Source organism: Lissotriton helveticus, chromosome 4_1, assembly GCF_964261635.1.
Source record: "Lissotriton helveticus chromosome 4_1, aLisHel1.1, whole genome shotgun sequence".
NCBI lineage: Eukaryota > Metazoa > Chordata > Amphibia > Caudata > Salamandridae > Lissotriton > Lissotriton helveticus.
The window spans coordinates 291470461-291491712 of record NC_136063.1 but is presented as its reverse complement, the minus strand read 5'-3'; the positions used below and the strand labels follow the sequence as shown (position 1 = coordinate 291491712).

The 21252-nt window shown below is 42.2% G+C and overlaps 1 protein-coding gene across 1 annotated transcript in view; it reads right to left on the bottom strand.

Moving 5' to 3' along the window:
• Window positions 1-21252, bottom strand: part of TMEM65 (transmembrane protein 65) — a 293983-nt gene that overhangs the window by 191604 nt on the left and 81127 nt on the right. The window contains exon 2 of the mRNA XM_078686794.1: window positions 465-509. Within this exon, the coding sequence (XP_078542920.1) occupies window positions 465-509 (45 nt within the window). The remainder of the gene's footprint in view (window positions 1-464; window positions 510-21252) is intronic.

The following is a 21252-nucleotide window of genomic DNA, read 5'->3' as shown; positions in this document are numbered from 1 at the left end:
CTATAACTCAAGCGGCAAAAGCCAGGGACAGCTCTTGGCCAGGCTTACATTTTGCAAGGGTTTAGGTCCGCCACTGGTATCTGGCGTACGGCTTCTCATGCTTTCTGTACAGCAGGAAGGCGAGCCGCACCACAACTGTGATAAACCAATCGTAAACCATTATGTTCCCATCAAAATGCTTACATTAAAAAATGGTCCCCTGCACCCCACTCACAAGAGTAATGACAATACACTATTGAGGAAATCTAAACAATAAACCATTTAAAATTAATAGCAAATACAGCTACGGCTGCAGGCACCTGTCCTTTGCCACATTAATCGGCCTTGCATGAAAATTGGTTTGAGGATACAATCAAGATTCAAGAAAGCAACAAACTGTACTATACAATGCTGTAGGGATGCATGCCAGAAGTATCTGTTACCTGGAACACAAGTTAAAAAACCAATTTAAAAAGCATAATTACCATGCCTCAGCTGTCCGGATGATGGGGGTGCAACTTCCAATTTTTCTGAAATTGAGAAATGGGGGAAAACATTTGTTTAAATGATGAAAACCAAACACGTTGCAAATTTTTAATAAAAATTCAATTTTCTTTTCGAATGTGCCAAATAGTTTATTGCTGGAAACCGATACAACACTGCAAAGCAAGTCTTTATGGTTTATATAGTTTAATTTATCAGCAAACTCCTTTGTTAAATAAACAAATTACATTTAATCACAGAACGTTCATTTACATTTTTTTCTTTGCAGATTTTCAGATCATAGCCAATACAAACTTTGTGCAATATTGCCACACCACCATCTGAAGATTAGATTACTGTACCCAAAATATTTTTTTTTTTAAGTGGTTCCCTTATAGTATATGAACATTTTTAGCTGGTAAATATGGTGGTCAATGTTTTGTAAGACAATACCATGATATTAGTAATCAAAACTGCCTGGAAGAAATTCCAGTCATTACTTTCAGTGGAAAGCAAAAATAATTTTGGAAAATAGAGGGAGAAAGGAACTGTAATTAGACTTGGCTTTTCATACCATCTTGAGTAAACATCTGTATATTTCCAACATATTTAAAGGTTACGGTGATGTTATTGTTCGGTGAAAAGTTCAATTAAATTAACACTTTGAACTTTAAAAAATAAAACACAAATTCACCAGTTTTAGTTAGCAGAGTCATTTATAACTTGCGCCCCCATGCAAGGTTTATGACCTCACATATTACATCACTCATGAGATGTTCTATGACATACCCGATAACATCCAATGAGTGTGTTAGTTTGTTTTATAATTTGCATAGTGGCAGGTAACTAGCAGATTATTTTTCTACCTAATTTTGTTCAGATTCAGTCCAGCTAATGAGTAATTGTTTACAAACCGCATGTGCTCCTAATGCACCATAGGTGTATAGAGGCATTGAAAACTTTCTAAATCTTTGTACTGAAGAGTAACTGTGTGTGCAGGTGACAGTTGAAGACTTTTGTCCAGTATGTTCCATGCACGTTTTCTGGTACTGCAAAAAACGTTTCCAGCTGGGCAAAGATTGTACTTACAACATTCTAGGTATTGTAATCAGCATTGGGCTATTAAACAGAAGGACAATTTCTACATAACAAACAAAACTGTCCAACAGGTACTAACCTATGTACATGTGCTTGTTTTGCTTAAGGAAATGGGCAATCTGCAAAGTTTTCACCACAGTATGAAGGAAGAAGGTAGTATGCTCTCTTAGACAAGTTTTGCACAGAGTGTGAATTGTGGTGTATTTCTCATGAGGGTGTCACTGTCTGGAAACAGTGCTAAACAGTAAATAGTTTTCAAAGCATAAACATGGTATATAGTACCCACTTTTTTACTGATATCCACTTCATTTCACACTGTAGGTTCTGTGACTGTGAGGGGTTTGATACCAGTTAAGACAGTCCATAATAGAACATTAATTATGTAACGGGGCTTCAGTATCTGTAGGAACCGGTTTTCTCTGAACAGTTGTATACAGATTCAATTCAGTGTTGAGTAAAGGTTGCCCTTTAAGCTGTGCTTGTTAGTCAACATGAAATCTGCTACCCATGAAGTGTATGATATGGAGTCATTGTTGCACATAACAGAAGCTTGCTTCACCCTATAGGGACTGTAGGTCTGATAGCATTAATTATGATTTATATTATTTTGAGGTAATGTGCACTTACTTTAACAGCTCTAATGCTATACCCATTTATAGAGCAATGTGTACAAATGAAGCTTGAATGTTGTCATCAATTAGGTCATTTGTGATATTCATCAGTGATGTTATGAATGTCACAGAACATGCCATAGTTGATGTAATATCGAGGTCATAAGAAGTGCATGCGGGGAGCAAGTTAACAGGTGAATTTCTATGGGCTTTTTTGATTCAAATGTTAATGTTGTCACCACCATATTCACGCAATTACAATTTCACTAAAACAAAAACCGTTTTTGTATCACACCTAGCTAAAATGTTACTTTAACCATTGGTTTATTTCAGTGGATTTCCAGGACTTTTTTTTAACGGTAAGTAATATTTTCTAACCATATGTAAAGCCAACTCCCTGCTGTGCACGGCTTTTTGGCCGCAGGGCATGAACTGCGGCAAACGCCCTCCCCAGGCAGCCAACCCACCGTTGTGCACGGCCTCTGGCAGTGCACAGAAGGGGCTTGGCAACAGGGTCTTGACTGTTACCAGGCCCTGTTGCCACCCCACCTAGCTGCAGTGAAACCCCCCCCGCCCCCGCTTTCCCAAAGGCACCAACTCCACACTACACATGGCATTCAACGTACGTGGTTTTGGCTGCAGGGCCTGGCTTGCAGCACTGCCCTGCGTCCAACTCCCCACAGGCAGACAGCCCCATGCTGTGCATGGCATCTGATCGTGAATAGTGTGGGGATAGCCACAAGACACATTTTGCTGCCAGGTTCTTTAAACTCACTGCACGCAGCAAAGCCCGACGCTGCATATGGCCTTTGTATGTTTGCAGTGGAGGGCCTGCTGTCGGGCCCTGCGGCCAAACCCCCAAGCAGGTTGCCAACCCCACGCTGCGCATAACCTTTGGCCTGCACAGCATACAGTTGGCCTTCGGGGTGGAGGGGCATCCAGTCCCTCCCCTACCCTTGGTGGGTGAGTTCACACAACCAGTTCTGAAAAATGCTAAATCGGGCCAAGGGCCTATGCACTTTTATTTTGGGTCCATTCTTACTTTATTGGTACAAAAAGGGGGGTGGTGATGGACGGAGTATCTGAACCAATCAAACACTCACACCCAGTCAAAAGATCTGGGTTGAATCCATCACCGTTCTTTAGCCCACTCTGCCACCCCAGTTCAGACATGGCTATATGCAAATCAGTCTGACCCTGTGCCTCATGGGAACAGTCCAGCCCGAACTGCCAAGCCATGCCTTCCCTGGACCGGAAACAAGCTTCTGAGGACCAGTTTCTGGCATTACAGCAGTCTTCAGCCCGGCTTGCTTGAATCCAGTGGCAAGGTGACTTTATTGGAATATTGTTTTTTCCCTTACATGGATTGTGAATTTTTGAAGAAAAACACTTACGAGTGTCCTTTGGGTATGTCCAAAGAGTTGTGCATGCACATAAGCATTTTGTGTTCCATGCATGCCTATTATGGTGTTTGAAATATATCTCAATTTTGAGATGTGCACCAGATACACACATTTTGCTTTGTACCTCCAAAATTGGTGAAAGAGGTCAAGTAAAAAAAATGTAGATTTACAATTTGAAAAAAAGCACAACTTACCAAAAATTGCAACAATTTAGCTATATTTTGACTATTTTCTTGGTGCCTTCTTGGGGAATCTGCTAACCCTGTATACCTTTAGAATCCCCATTATGTCCGGGGGGGGACACAAATACGGGGTGCATACTTTGTGTGAAAAATAAAGTTACAGAGACGTCAACGTAGCAAAGAAAAAAAAAAGTCAACAGTAGGGTGGAAAAGCCTCAGCAAATTAAGGGGTTAAGAGTCGGGTGCAATGTGTCTTTTTCAAATGGGAATGACTAACAAATACTTGAAAATAACCAAAAAAATAATGAAATCCGTTTCTAAAATTGGAGAAATCATTAGGGAACAAAGGCACACAGCACACATTTGCTAGCAATGAGCAAACTCTAGATCGTCAAGATAGGAGTGCAAACGTTTAATATGCATAGCTAGGCCATTCCAAAGCAAAATTGTGTTAAATCAGCAAAAGGAGGCATGCACCAACTGTACAGTTTTGTATTTGCTGTCTGCATCACAGATCAATCACAAAACCAAACATCATCATACCAAAATGAGTAGATCTCTCAAAAGAGGTCGTCTGCTTCTCAAGAGGGAAAAGGGGAGGTTTTGGATATCTCGAAGCTAGAAATGTTTTTGAAATACGAAAATTATTTCCAGATTCAGACTTTGTAAAAATATTCGGCATATTTTAGTAAAGGAGTTACATAAAAGCAATAGCCCCAAAAAAAGTTACAAACATGATCGAGTGTTCTGCTGAGTTTCAAATAATTACAGACCTGACTCATTTTATCACTAGAGAAACATGAAAAACTGTGCTTTTCAATTCTTACAAATTCCAGGGAAACTATTTCAGCATTTTAATGAACGTGAAAATGACTAGTTTCGTATAAACACTGACTGGAATTTGCAATTCAACAAATCTTTTCCTGGAATAACCGGCATTGCATAAACGCTATTTTTTCACTTTGAGGATCATATACAACTGTTAAATGGCATTTCAGTACTCCCATGAGACAAATGACAAATATTCGATTGTTGATGAAATCCAGGCATTTAAGGGTTGAGGGCGAATAGAGTGGGTGGGTATACCGATTTTTCCCATGTGGATTTCTTTTTTGCTATATCAATGGATGTTGGGCCTGGGGTGGGTATGTACGTTTCCTTTGTAATATTGTTTGTCATTTTCTAGAATAAACTGGCCTAACAGGCCTGATTCCTGTTTAAATTGCAAAATCAATAATGTGTATTAAAACAAATTTTAAAAATATAAAAAAATTACAACTGCTCGACTATAATCAACAAGCATTAACATAATTTTGTAAATCCTGCAACATATGAAGTTAGTGTTTTATCCACCCAGTATATTACATAGAGAATTCAAATTAATAGTTACGTTTCATAAATCACCCAAGTGAAATACACTAAATAAGTTGAATATAATAGGAAGTGATATTTGCAATAGCTCCAACCGAAAAAGCTATCTGCAACACCTTAGCTTTGTAACAGTCGTATCAAATGTTCCATCTCTTAGGACTTTATTAGTGCTGGATATTTAGGGCACAGCTGAACCCATGAAATGTACTTTGTAATGGCATAGTAACGAAACTTTTCTTGCACTAATTTCACAGTTGATAAAAGAATAGAATTTTATTGCAAGGTAATATGAAACCATTCAAGTTTTTTCGTTCTTTAAAGCAGTTTAAGAATGTGATTCAAAATTCAAAATCTTCAATGTAACAACTATATTCTTTTTTTTTTTTTAAGTTCACAAAGTAAAGGGTACATAAAGGATATAAAGTACACAAGGTGGTGTACATAAAAGAAACATATGAAAATATACATAAGTACGTTGCATCAATTCACTAATATGAAGGGAAGTCTGCAAGAAAGCACACATTATCATATTAACATATTAACAGACCCGGAGTCATTGTTTTCTGAAAACCTGTAGGGAATAGAATCTAGCATTAGCGCACCAAGATTAACCTTGAGGTAATACTGGCTGATTGTCTACAGAAGTGGCGCGTAATTTCAACAGGCAATCATGGTGGCTTGTGTAAGTCAAAGTATTCGTCCAGTGAGGTCCAGAGTTTCCTATGTGGGGGGCGCCAGGGGGTAGAGGCAAGGGCTATATAACAACTAGTAACAACTATATTCTAAGAAATCTTAGCAGATCAAATACTAACAGCATTCACTCTAAAATTAAACTTGTCTAGCTACTCAAAAGATTCAATTCACATAGCAGCAGGCACAGGTGACAAAACGTATGCTAGATGGGCCCTATATTACAGACTGTAACCTGCAGAAGAAGCCGATAGGTCAGGCCAATAAGTGTAAATGCATTTTTTCCACTGGTTGCAAATGTGTTTCTACTTTGAGGATGGGCGAGTAGGCAATGGTGAGAATGACTCAATAGTTGAATAGGTGGATGAACGAATGAATGCAAGAACAAGCTTGACTGAATGCATGGATACTTACTGGATGAGTGTATTTATGAAGGGGTGAATGCATGGATGAATTATTTACCTCTACACCATTGCAGACTGAAGAATGTGATCAATTAATAAACAAAGCCGTACACTGACGACATGGGAGACTTGGTGATTTGAGCCCACTGCCTATTGACATAATCATGGCTCATAGGGTTCAGTGGATAACGAACTCGCATAAGGTTGATGCTAATGGCATTTATGCTGAACATTAGGAGAGCATTTTTGGTGGGTTCCCTATTAAGGAGGCTCAATTCCCTTTTTTTTTTTTTAAAGTAAATATAGCAAAATAAAAAGGTGATTCCTTTGGGGTACTTTTACAATCCAGGTGCACCTGCCAAACCCTTACAGTGCATCTGTTATAAATAATCATGCTCCTTTGGTACAACAACGTGCCATCAACTGACATATTTGTATCAGTAAGGTGTTTAACCTATGGTGAGTCTATTGAAGGCACTTTGACTTTGGTCAAAGCTCATTCAAAAGACTGGATCCCTCCTCCTGAGTTTTCTAACAGTCTCTACGTAGGCTGATGGGGCACAGTTTGTGTTTCAAACCTCTAAAATTGCTTGCCTTCTGGAACATTGTGGATTAGGTGACTAGGCGAAGAATCCTGAATGGCTATTTTATAAGTGGGTTTGATCTGATTTCCCTTCAATAAACTTGGGCTCTTTGCCCTAATCATATTGATGGCTTCACGTCATACGACACTTGCGCTACCGCATCAACCTCTGGAACAACAAAGGGCTGGGAGGGGTAGGGGTATTGCTTATTCTGGTTTCGGTTTCCTTTACTGGGGAAATAATCTTTCATACTGCTTATAGTGAAGCCCTGAATCTGCTTTGTGTGAAGCACTACTTGTACATGATTAATATCCTCTCTCCCAAAAGTCAACTTGTATTGTCAAGGGGCATCATAATCTCGCAGACTTTATATAGATTTTATTTGCTTTTCATGTCTATATTTCTTATTGCTCAAAAAATAATTGAGAGAGGGAGAAGCAGAGATTTATTAAGCTTCCAAAGGAACTATTGTAATCAAAGGGTGAACGAATCACTTATGTCATCCATCCAGAGTCTCAGGAGACCTGTTTCGGAGACCCTCAACCGCGTCAAAGTGCGAGGAAAAATATATACCGTGCATTGTGACTGTGTGGTTGAGGGTCTCCGATACAATTACCTAGAGACTCTGGATGGATGACCAGTGATTCAATTCCCCTTTGATTAAAAATATATATTTCTGATTGTACTTGAAAATGCTTTTAGTGACCACAATCAGCTTTCAATCTCGTTGAGTTGGAGGCGTTCCTCTGTGCAAACTCTTAAATCACTCATTATTTGCTGAAATAGGAGCATGTTGATAACCCACGATCATTAGCTGATCGAATATTAAGAAATAATGCTAATTGTTTTCATGTTTGGATGCAGAGGCTGTTATCAATTTTAATATTGTTTTGTGTGGAATGATTAAGGAACCTTTGACTGCTCCCCAACAACACTGTAAGAGGAAAACTATACTGTTTTTGTCCCACGCTTGAGTGATGGTGCTACCGTGTTGTCCCTTATTCAATGGGGTAAGCAAGTCGCAGCTATAAATAGGCACCTGGCCCAAGTTGGGAAAATATTTCCCTCAGGGCTCTTATGTTTACAAATGTTCTGAGAAGTGCAGCAAAGTGCAGTCAGCCTCACTTAAGGTCCCATTCGATTTCTGCACTCATCTTTAAGTAGGGCAACAAATGTGAGCCTAAGTGTTATCACCAGATTCCTCTTATTGATTCTACTGCACAAACTACTGGCAAAACTCTTTTGGATCAGCTAGAGGACTGGACTCGAACAAATCTCATCCCTTCTGAACTCCAATATAGATTTAAATCAGAGCTGGGTGCCATAGAACAATGTATAAACCTATATCTCCTGATAATATTCAAAGGCTAAGACGAGTCAACTCTATAAGTCCTTTATGGATCTCAGATTAAACTTGGACCATGTTAACTGATCAAAATTGTGTAATATTTTGACTAAATTGTGGGTAGACAAGAATATGGTGTCCTTCCTTAGGGAGCTGCAGTTCGATGTTACTACTAGCATGAGAAACAGTCCTAATGGAGGGACTAGAGTTCCCTTTAGGCTTGAAAGGGACGTGCACCAGAGTTGCATACTCACCCCATTTCTATGTGCGTTCTACATTGATGGGCTAGAGAAACATCTGAGAGACTCGGGGAATGACTTGCCTCAAAGTAGGCACTCGAGCAATTCCAGCATTATTATACACCAATGACACACTGCTAATGGCAAGCACACCTAATGGGTTACAGGAATGGTGAAACCGTTGCCTAGCATTATGGCCCAGCTAGACCAAACTACTAATCACTCCAAACCACATATAATGGCCTGTGGTCCCTTGAAAATAGAATCTGGAGTTTGCACCATTAAAAACATTAAGATTGGGGCAGATAGCATCTCTCCATTCTGTGGGGTTCTGTATTAAGTTGGAAGCCTCTAGGAAATGTTAGGTCTGCAGAATTTGTTTGGGGTGTGGAAGCATTGTTTGGATGGTCATCTAAACTGGTGGCAAAGTCATTAAAAGAAATGGTGGCTGAATGAAATTGGGTTCATCGTTAGGGCTGGCGGATGGGGGGGGGGGGGGGTGGAGGGGCCTTACTAACACAGCAACCACAGTTCTTCCCTGGGTGAAACACAGGCAAACCCTAAATTAGCCTGTGTTTAAACCTCTGGTAGCTTGGCACACAAACAGTCAGGCTTAAGTTTGAGGCAATTTGTAATGTATTTAAGCAGCACTTAAAACAGAAATAAAGTGAAAACACAACACAAGAAAAACCAGATCAATGTAGACAGAGAATAACATGGAATAAGTCATTTAGCACCAAAAATCGAATCAGCAGAACTGAAGATAAGCAATTTTAAATGTTTAGGTTAAAATAGTGCTTAAAAGCACAAAGCACCACTGTGGATATCTGGTCACGCCAGACCAGGATAAGTCACAAGTTCAAGCTGACTGTGATGGAGCCTACACAGGGACCACCTTAGTCCTATTGAGAAAATGTATCGGAAACCCTGCGTTGCGCCAAGCAGCAGCTGTCCTGAGGAGTAATGCGAGCTCCATGTTGAGAACTTGTCGTGATGCTGATGAGCTGCGATGCGGACTTGCATCGGGCTTTGTTGTGCCATTTCTGATGAGGCACTACAAAGCTGGATCCGAGATGCGTAGCGTCGATTCTGGTGTGGACCACAGTTGGGCTGGCAGACCACATTTAGCTCCACTTCCAAGGGCCCAAAACTGGCGGAGCATCAATTGGGGGTTAGGGCTTACAGCAGTCAGAGTCCAGGTGCAGACTTCAAAATAGTTGGAGCCATTTCTGCCCCTGAGGCTCTGTTGAGAAGGCAAGCCAACTAGCCCCAGGAGTCACTCTGGTGATGCTGGATTCAAGGTCCAGTCATTCTCACTCAGGCAGAAGGACTGCAGAGTAGCAGAGCAATCCATCCTGGAGCAGGGCAGCTCAGCAGTCCTTCTGACTCTTCAACAGGTCCATAAGTGTACATAAGAATTTGATCCAAGAATCTACTTTTGTCCCTGGTTACCACTTTGAAGTGGAAGAAGTATCTATAGTCTCCCCCTACAGAGGTGTATGGATGCCTGCCTCCCTGCCCTGACCCAAATGACCAGTGTGAAACCTTTTGCGAGTGTGCTGGAGCAGAGCCTTTATGATGTGCAAGTGTAGTAGTTGACAGCTCCTCCCACTCATTTAGTCAGAGATGGCCCATCCTGCTGTCACCTATTTCCTTTTTGGCTCACTGTTTAGGAACAATACACCAAGACCAGCTGCCAGCTACTCCTAGGCATGTGACAGCATGTAGGCACTAAATCGGACAAGAACATGCAACTTTCTAAAAGTGGCCTTTTCAGAAGTCTGACTTAAAACCCACCTTTACCATTAAAGAGGGCTTTAAATAATAATTCTTTACAGATCAAACTTGACTTTCCTACCTGCTCCCAATTGAAAGTTGTCACTTATTAAACGTGATAAAGGTAAACCAATGTTATCCCATGGGAGAGATATGCTGTGCAGTAGTGGAAAACAAATGTAAGAGTTTTCACTACCAGGACATGTATGAGTTACAAGTTCATGTCCAAAGTTTGTGTTACACTGTACCCTGCCATGTGAGTAGTTTTGGGCCTACCCTATGGGTGGCATGTGTATAAAAAAGGGTGGTTTAAGTCTAGCAAAGGTTTATTTTGCCAGGTTGAAATGGCAGTTTAAAACTGCACACATGGGCTGCAATGGCATGTTTAACAAGGCTACTGAAGTGGGTGGCACAATAAATGGGGCAAACCCACTACTAGCATTTAATTTAAAGATCCTAGGGACATGTAGCACCACTTAACTAGGGACATTTCAGTAAATTAAATGTGTCAATTAGGTGTAAGCCAATTTTATCACGTTTAAAGGAAAGAGCACAAGCACTTTAGCTCATATACATGGTAATGGACTAATGATGCAAATTGTGAAGCACCTGCTGGGGGAGGGATTAGATCCATTGCAGCTAGCTGGAACTGGTGGTGAAGTGAACACTGAGCAACTAGAACATCTGTTTTTTTTGTTTTTTGGTTGTTTTGAAACTGTTGTAATGTTTTTTGCTATATGTGAACATGGCAACAGGCTTGTTCTAAAAAAAAAAAAATGATGTTTTTTTTCAATTAAAAATAAAAAGGTTTTTCACTATTAGGGTATGTAAAACTTAAACGTACATGTCCAACTTTTTTAATACACTGCCCTATGAGCGGTTAGGACCTACCCTAGAGGTGACATGTATTGAAAATGAAGGTTTAATTCTGGCAAAGGTTTATTTTGCCAGGCCAAAATGGCTGGCTAAAACTGCACACACAGGCTGCAATGCCAGGCCAAAGACATGTTTAAAAAGGCTACATAGTGGGTGACACAATAAGTGCTGCATGCCCTATTAGTAGCATTTAATTTACATGCCCTGGGTATCTGTATTATAACTTTACTAGGGACTTCAGTAAACGCAAAAATTATAGGGGTGACCCGGCAAAAGAGGACAAGGTCCAAAAGTGTCTGTTTATATGACCAAATGTGCCTCGACTGCTACCCTTAGAGCAGGTCTCAGGTGCTTTAGCAATCATTGTAGCATTCAAAAAACTGAGAAAGCAGTCTCCTCCCTCCCCCCCCTCCCCCGCAACGCGGGGGAATTAGCCCCACGGCGGAAGGGGTTAAGGATTAAGCAGGAAGCCAACTTTAATCCGTTGGTACTGAGGTTTGCACAAGTCATTGGAGTGCTGGTTTCTTGGTGTGCAGAAGCGGCCAGTGTGGCTGCTAAAGCGGCTTGAGCCCAGTGCTAGCCTGCCATCCTATCTCAGCCTAACTCCTTAATCATTCTGTTACCCTCTCCAACCTCACCCAACAAGGTCCCACCCGTAGCAACAAGGATCAACAACTGCCTACGGATAAGCAATAAGCTTAAGCAAACTTGAAATAACTTCAGTTTAAGCAACTAAGCACCAAGCTTGAAGCAAGTCCAAAGCAACTTAACAAAAAAGTGGGAGAATAGAATGGAAAGGAAAAGTGTGGAGGTCTATCCTACTCAGAGAGGTATTGTGCTTGTGCCCACAGCCATTTTACACTCACAATTTCAGGCAGGTAGCAGAGAAGGCAGCAACACCTGGAGCGCCATGAAACCGTGCGGTGGCCGAGCGCGGTACAAAACTTTTTACCATACCATACCTCAAGAAGCACATCATAGGAGGCCCTTAAAACTCCAGGACAATCGAATTTACTACAAATTTCCTTTTTAATACCAAAACATACTAAAACACTGCAGCTTCTTACTAAGATGTAGTGACAATGTCCATTACATCAAAATGCATACTGAGAAGTCATAATGGTCCGAGATTCTCTCTGACCTCCATAGCGTTACCACAAAGTTGGAAGCTTGCACACAGAACTTCAATAATGTGACGAAAACATATGGGATCCATTAAGAGGAAAAGCCCCAAAAACATCACGTCTACACCAAAGTGCATGCCTGTACCAAATGGGCCCTATCATGACCAGCTGCTCCAGAGGTCTCCTGCAGCTGAACTCCCCAGAGATAGTATTAAAATTAAAGCACTCACTATCCCAATTAGCCAATACTTTCTGCAATGCAATAAATTAGACGTGGGCAAACCAATGAAGAATGGACTGGGCGACAGCCCCTGCGGGTTTTCAAATTCATTAGTAATACCCAGTGAACACCATTCCTCACCAAATGCCCAATCCTCAGATCACACGGGGTGTAAGAAGGCGGTCATGTTGGGGGTGGGAGCACGATATAATAAAGCACTCTTCAACACTCAGCTCATCATCCCATGAAAGACTCTGCCCCATCACTGTAGTCCAAATGAACAACCGCTGACAATTGGATCAATGTAGTTGCCCCACAGAAACAGTGGTGCAAGTTCATCATGCACACAACACAGTGGAGGTTGATGAAGAATTCTCGAACAAAGCACTAAGCACAATGCACTAATCTCCAGAAAACAAAAGGTATACTCAATCTGGGGACTCTACCTTTTTTACTGACTGACACAGACGTTAAATTGCAAGTAGTGACAAACCAATCAACAATTGGATCAACTACTGGATCAAAGACGACGAGACCAAGACCGAAACATGACGGTAATTCACCAACTAATACCATTCTTAGGTCGATGAACTCAACTTTGCTGGCAGCAACAAATGCGCTCACATGGCAATCTCACAAACTGGAATTACAAATTGACATACTGCAATAATAAGCAAAAGCTCCATACTCAAAATTGGTTCAAAAATCACCAATCTTGAATCAAAAATAACTACACTTACTCAATTCACTGATAATTGTGTACACATTCAGATTTATCACTTCTAGTGAAAAATCTAAAGAACACAAATTCACGTTTAAAAAAGCCCAGATATCCTTGCACACCTAACGGAGTTGGCTTCATAACATCGAAATTGAGCACACAGGATGCTTGAAATCTACTTTAGTTTCTAACAAGTATTTTAAATGTGTATATCACCCCGCTTATCAAGCTTATCATCTGGCCTCTGTATTGTCTTAACACCTTAGGAGCTTCGTAAACATACCTCCCCAGTGCTGCGCTGTCCATTATCCAGTGCTGAACTGGACGTCCAACGGTCGCACGCAGCACTGGGGAGGTAGTGCCCGTGACGACCGTTGGCCGACGGCAGCACTTAAAGGGTTAAGCTGACGACACCCAGATTGTAGTGTCAGTCTCCTCAAATCCTGAAGCGGTAGCTAAGCAATTTAATTCCTGCATGACAAATATAATTGAGTGGAAGCAGAAAAATTGCTTGAAACTCAGCAAAAAGGAGGTGCTGCTTTTGGCAGCAGAACCTCCTTCTGGAATACCTCATAGTGGCCCTACGATTTAGGATCACTTTCTTTACCAGACCAAAAAGCAAGGAACGTAGGGGGTCATCATTGATGCCAAACTGGTGTTTGTCGATCACATCAATCAGATAACATCCTCCTGCTTTTTCACACTAAAAAAACACTAAAAGAATATCTTTCTCTTACTTTACACCTACGAAAAACAGTAATCTTAATTTGGTAATCTCAAGGTTAGATTACTGCAATGCTCTATATGCTGGCTACCAACAACGAGTACTGAGTAAGTTAAAAACTCTCCATAATTCTGCAGCTCAAATGCTTCATATGTTTAGCTTTATCTCAAGGAGTTTTTCAGACGGACACTGGTTGTCTACTAGTGAACGTATCCCATTTAAGGGAACTATTAGAAGGGGTAACACAATATACCCTTGGAGGCTTGCGCAAATATAATATGAGCAAGTACAAGGTGCCGATAGGGGATTTCGTTCAAGAGTGAATGGATATTCAGAGCAGTTTCCTGCACAATTGTTTCACTATTTTGACTATTTGTTCTAGCATGACATCTGACAAGATTTGATTTACTGAGGAACTGACATTTTATACATGAGATATGGGTCGGATTTGACTGTACCTTGTTCATGTCTTTTTGCATTGAATTCAATGATAGGTCATTGTTTGCATGTACCCTATCAAATATATTTATACATTTTGATAAGATATTCCTGTGTTCCACTCTTTTCTCTTATCATTATTATTTGTCTGTACATTGATTGTATACTTTGTTCAATTTATTTGACTGTTGGTCTAAGATCGATTTAATTCTGAACCACTAAATTAGTAAGATTCAGACTGCTCTGAATATCCATTCACTCTTGAACGAAATGTAGATTTTTCACAGACAGGTGGGCAGAAAATCTGGATTTTATTGAGGACACGGAGGTTAAGATTATGCAAATCTCCTTTATTGCCACAGCTCAGCAGTAACAATGAAGAGAATATAGAACTTTAAACAACATTCCATTATAGTATATAGGCCATGAGCACACATCCATCTTCCTTCTTTGTCTTTGTCCAGTGCTGTGAACAAGAAATAAGGTCAAGAAAAACAACTTCGAAATGACGTTGAAAGAATCACTTCAGTCAATAACAATCCATAGCTGTCTTATTCTGGAAGGAAAAGAGACACAATAGGTCAAAAAAAGTGAAACCCAGGGAGGGTTAACAAGTGGAGGGATAATCTTAGCCTCGTGTCCTCAATAAAATCCAGATTTTCTGCCCACCAGGCTGTGAAAAATCTATATTTTATGGCATGACACGGAGGCCATGATTATGCAAGTTTAAAGTGAAATAATCACGGTCAATCACATTGATTGGTCTAAAATAACTTTTTTTTATTATTGTTTTTATTGAAGAAAAACAGTTGCAATGTAGACAGTAATTAAAATAACTTTTTTTTAAACATACGTTCATTTGACCTGTCGGCGGCTCCAAGAATATCTTGGAGTCCGCCACCTAGCATAAAAGCTTTAGAAGCTGATGCACCTCGGAAAGAGTGTGCACCAAAGATAGACACATCAACACAACTTTCATTCATCACTTCTTTCACCCATGTTGCAAGCATGGGAGATGAAACTGCTTCATGGGGTGAGGGGGATCTGTGAGAGATCAGTAGATGAGTTCCAACTCCTCTCAGACTAGCAGTTCTCTTTTCATACTCTTTTAAGACATTTGACAACACAGTCTTTCATTCAGAGAGAAGAAAGGGTATAAAATTGAAGATGACATCGTTTTTGTCCTTTTTAGGTTTCGGCTACCGTCGCACTGCGTAAGCAGTGGGCGGAGCCGAAATCTTTTGTTTGTAATATGGGGGCCTGAACACGCCCCTCTTCTTCATTGGCTGGCCTCGTAAATGCTGGCCAGCCATTGGAGGAGAGGAGCGTCACTCAGTTCAGGGCCCGCCTTGACGCGATTCGGGGGCGTTTCTGGGTCTTTTTTTAAGTCCCGCCCTCTCCTCTTCCCATTGGCTGGAATTTTACCTTCCAGCCAATGGGAAGGGGAGAGGGCGAAAAACACGCCCACAAGGAGTTATTGTGCCGTTGTCCGTGCCTTCGCCGTTGTGGGGCAGAATCGAGTGCGTTTTGGAATTGTTACTGACCCAGCCATTGGGATATGGCTGCTATATTCGGTATTTATGTCTTTCTATTCTTGTTCGTTATATTTTTATTGTGGCATTATTTCGGTCGTGAATACATGGCCGCGGTTATCTTCACTTTTTTCTGATTGGGTGGATGTTCATTCTTTATAATTTTGGCTTGCTATTCGTTTTTGATATTATGACATGGCCGCCGCACATTTTGACTTGGGTGTACACTACAACATGGCTGCCATATGTAGGGAAATGAGCCCGTTTCAATATGACCGTCACTTTCGAGTCGTCCGTTTTTTGTTGCAGTAGTACACTCTCGTCCTGTTAGATGGTAGGCATTCGCTTACGTCTTCCTTACGTGTCTAATTAGCACTTTTCAAATGCGGGAATCCCATCGGCTTTAAAAATGTGTGGCTTCAGGATCTCTCCGTTCGCTCTTACCCAGTTACCATGCCGGGAGTCGCTGCTTAGGATCCAGGTAAGAAGGGGGCTTGATTTTCCTCTTTAAAAAGATTTGTGATAGGTACCCTTAACGGAGTATCGCCTATTTAATGTCTATCGGGCTCGGGGGAAGGCTGACTTGGCTTTTGCCCCGATAAAAGCCTCACGACCCACTCGTTGTTGGTCGGTACGACATCTCATTTACGTGCTTTTAAGTTCCTCTAGACCAGTGATCGATCATTGTCAATGTATAATTTTACATGGCACACAATTATCTTGGATTTGGCTTTGAATCACGCTTGAGATTGTATCGGCACTCACGTAGTTCATCTCCTATCACTGAATCCGTGTATTTTTTTCACTTATTTCTTGGCAGCTTATATTGCTTCCCAGGAGCTGAATAAAGTGCTTCTTTTTTCCATTTACTCACTGGATCTTGGATTCATGTGCTTGCAAGGTGAGGTTAACAGTCCCATTACCTATATGGGCGAGTATGTTGTTTGTATATCATGGGGTGCTCCTCTGTTTTATGGCCATCCCCCGCCTCTGGTTCTTTAATACGATTTTTTCTTAAATAATTCCTGCTATTTCCCCCATATCCTTTTACGAGTGGGAGAACGGCCTATACTCCCGGTCATCTATATATTGGGTTTCCTGTTCTGATCGACATTTTGATTTCACAAATCCTAAGGCCGCCTCTCGCTGTTTTCATTGATGTGTACATTATGGTTTTTTGTGTTGCAGTTTACACTTATTGTCCTTGCAAACTGTGTTTTCCCTGAAACCACTGGGAACAAGTGTCACCTGCTTTTGTGACATTATAACAGGAGGTGAGTTTGTCCTTGCCTGTTTTATTTACAATCCTAGGCCAACACATAATAATGTTATTTATTATTGGTTTTGTGTTTATTCCTTTTGCCACAGTACCATTTTCATCTTTTGCACTGATCACTTCTCAAGCTTCTATGCCAATTGGACACATACCTGTTAGAGGTGAGTGACTACATGTCCCATTTGCATCAGCATGTCTTCCGAATTAAACAACCGGTACGAGTTTATTACTAGCGTCACTCTCCATCTACCTCCCCATTTTCTCCTCACTCTCTATCCTGCACTCCTTAGCTTTTCTTTTCGCACTCTCTCGCTCCTGCCCTCCTTCTTGCTCTCCTTCTTTCCTGTCCTCCCTATCCCTTCTGCCTTCTCTCACTCTATTCCCTCCGCCCTCCTTCTTGCTCTCTCTCTCTTCTGCCATCCCTCTCTTTTCTGCCTTCTTACTCCCTCCTGCCCTCCCTTTCCACCTCTCTCTTCTGCTCTCTTTCACCTTCTTGTCCTCCATCTCTCTCTTGTTCTCTCTCTTTCCTGTCCTCTCCTCCTCTAGCCCTCCTTCTCCTTCCCGCCCTCCCTCTCCTACCTGCCGCCCTCTCCTTTCTGCCCTCTCTCACACACTCCTACCTTCCCTCCTGTCCTCCCACTCCTTCTTGCCCTCCCTCTCCCTTCTGCCTCTTTTCCTTCTTGCCTTCCCTCTCTCTCCTGCCCTCTCTTCCTTTTGACCTCTCTTCCTTCTTCCTTCTTACTCCTGCCCTCCTACATGCCCTCCCTTTCCCTTCTGTCCTCTCTCTTGCTCTCCCACTATTTTCTGACCTCCCACTCCTCCTTGCATTTTCGCCCTCCTACCCTACCTCTGTATCCTCCCCACTCTTCTTTGCATATGCCTTCTCAACATGCGCTATCACTGCACACAGCCTCTCAACACACAGCCTCTCTGCACATGCCTCTCTCCATATAATCTCTCTGCACAGGGCCATGTGTAGAGAGGGCAAGTGAAGATAAGGCATGTGTAAAGAGGGCGTGTGCAGAGGGTGTTTTCCAGAGAGGCACTCCATATTTCTGTGTAAAGTAAAACACACCAACGTTTTACACATAATTCAAAGAAGTTAGAAAAGACCATTCGTCAAAAGCAATACCAAAAGCTCAAACTTTAACAAAGGCGAAACCATTGCATTGTAAATGCTTGTTTAAAAAGGTATAAACAAACTCCCTCAGGTTGGTAAGCCCTGCTAGTAACATCTAATGCCTTAACATCAGAGGTTTGTCTGAGAGAAACTAAGCAAAGCAATACAGTAAGCTTATAAGAGATACTCTTAAGAGAAAGGTTAACATTATGTCCCCAAGAGGATACAAGTTCTAAAATGTTTCTTGCGTCCCAAAAGGTTGTATATTTTGGGGTTGGAGGATTAAGAACCTGCATACTTCTCATGATTTTCTTTGTTAAAAGGTTTTGTACCACCGAGACACCATCAATTAAGGAATGACCCGACATTAACCGTTCTGTAAGTTAGGCCAGAAGCAAACAATTCTGATAGGAAGTTTACTTCGTGAACTAAATCAGTTGAAAAGGGATCATAGTGTCGTTGAATACGCCAGCGAACCCATTTATTCCATGCCAGTCGACATGCCTTCCTTGTTCCAGATGCCCAAGACTCAGATATGAGCTGGAAAGCATCTTGCGAAAGCCATGGGATTTTCCACTATCGCCTGAAATCTTCGAGGCCGTCAGAAACATTAGACCTTGATCTATGAGAGGATGAGATTCCCCTTCTGGACCCAGAAGTATTTGTTTGAAAGGCGGTATTAGAAGTGGAAAGTCCACAGTCATCTCTAAAATGACTGGGAACGTGCCTGAGACCTATCACTACCATGTTCTGTAAGGAACGACGAGCAAGCAAGAGGAGACGTGGAAGCATGACAACCGACGGGACGGCAACGGCATATGGCTTTAAGCCCTGGCAATTCTGGAGGAAGGCATCCACCCCTGATGCTTGAGGATCCGACTTCCAGCTGAATAAGTTCTTCAACTGAGTGTTCAGCCTGTCCGCACAAAGATCTGTCCCGAAGGGACCCCATTTGTCTTGGATTATGATAAATACTCCTTTGTCTAGTTTCCAGTTGCTGGAGTCCTTGAAATTCCTTGAGAACCAGTCCGCGACGCCATTGTTCAAACCAGGAAGGTGCTCTACTGTAACAGAGAGTCCCTTGTTCAAGTAATAGTTCCAAAAACCCTTCGCTATTTCCGTAAGACCCATCTTGTTGACGTATTTCACTGCAGAGACATTGTCCATGCGCAGCATTATGCAACGTTTCATTAAATTCTGGGTGAAGCTTTGAACTGCAAAAGAACCCGCTAGTAGTTGATATGTAGTTCTTTCTCGTGTTGTGTCCAACGACCCCCTGTTGATGAGTCGACACATGTCACCCCATCCTTCTAGACTCACATCTGATTCTATTATTAACTCTGGGGCTTCCCCAAAGATGGCTCTGCCATTCCAATATTCCACATTCTTTAGCCAGCAAGTCAGTTCTTTCCTCGAATCTTGGTCTAGGCATATCATTTGTAAGTAAGGGAGATTCTGGTGAAAAGCAGCGAGACTCCCGGACTTTCGATGCCGCTTGGTGCAAACCACCTCTAATTCACTTTAAGATTAGCGATCAAAATAACGAGGCAGGCGCTGCCAGTTGGAAGGCGAAGAACAAGTTTATTGCTCTAGAGGAGAGTACATCACTTCGGACACCGGGGCTATCGTCAGGAGGTGCTCTAACTACATCTCTGAGGCCTGGCCGTTTCTTTCGTTAGTTTATTGCATGGTCAAACATTCCTGGCATCAGTTGATTACATAGTGAAACATCCTTGGAATCCCTGCCTTAAGCTAGTTCTCACACATATCCAGCAGCAAATGTTCCCCCCACACGGATCTTACAGATGATCGATGTCTTGCAGCTGGACATTCCGACAGGACATAAAACACGTGGGATCGGTCAGATCAAAGGGGTCGGGTCACTAATTAAATTCCGGCCCCTTTGTGGGTGAAGCAAGTTCTGTCGTTACATGGGCAATAAACTAGGTCTGCAGGGGTTAGTTAGCGCATGGGACCGGATTGAGAAGCCAGGTGCAGTGGAGGAGGTTATCAGAGTGGCCTGATCGCGCGCAGAGGATGAAAGGACAAGTGGGTTTGGTGTGGGAAATGGCTTTTGGGTATTGTCATGCTGACATGGTTTTACGACCCCGGTATGTGTGCTCAGGTTCAGTCAGAGCGCGGGGGGGGATGAGGGCGGCCGGGGTGATGCGCAGGTGACCAGCAATGTGCGAAATGGCTGCAGAGACTAAAATGGTTGCCGCTTACGGGCTCCTAGGGGCCTTCGTTACACAAGATGGCGCCGGCAATGTTCATATTTATCGTCTTATATTCGACAATCGCCCCTTTGAACATATAGGGGCCAGCTTGTCAGTTTACGTTAATGTCCATAATGTCCTGTACCTCTCTGTCATACATTGCATTCATGTTTTCGCATGGAGTGTCCAAAGTCTTAGAGCGCAGAGAATGCAAACAAAGAGAACACAGGGGCGGTATATAATGTATCCCCAGACAACAGCCACATATTACTAAGATCGGAACCAAGAGGACCATCAATATCTTCCAACCCCATTCCTTTAATATGCCCCAAAACCAGGTTCCCAGTGTCCAAGTCTTTGGTTCTTGATGGATCTCTGATGCCAGCCTGTGGAGATGTTCAATTGCCTTGTAGGCTGAAGGCGAGCTGTCAGGGACGAAAGTGCAGCAGCTGGCACCGATGATGCGGCATGCTCCTCCACGGTCTGCTAGTACCAAGTCTAGAACAAGACGGTTCTGCAAAGCTACCAAGCGGACCGCGTGAAGCTCAGCTGTGTTGTTGGTGAGGATGCCAGCTGTGACGTACAAGATTGTTTCTACTGCTAGTGATAGGTGTCGGATGGCTCGGCTGTTTGCCATCGGGCCCCATAGCAGGACGAGTCCTTTTGCTGCATCAAGGAACTGTGATGCGGCAGAGTCTGCTTGTTCTGTGTCTTTGGACCGCCTTTCTCTGTGATGGATTGCAGATGCTGTGTAGGTTGACGGCAGAACAAAGGCAATGTAGCAAGTGCCCCCCCCAGCCTTTTGGGAGCCAGGTGTAGGCTTTGGTACCACAGATAAAG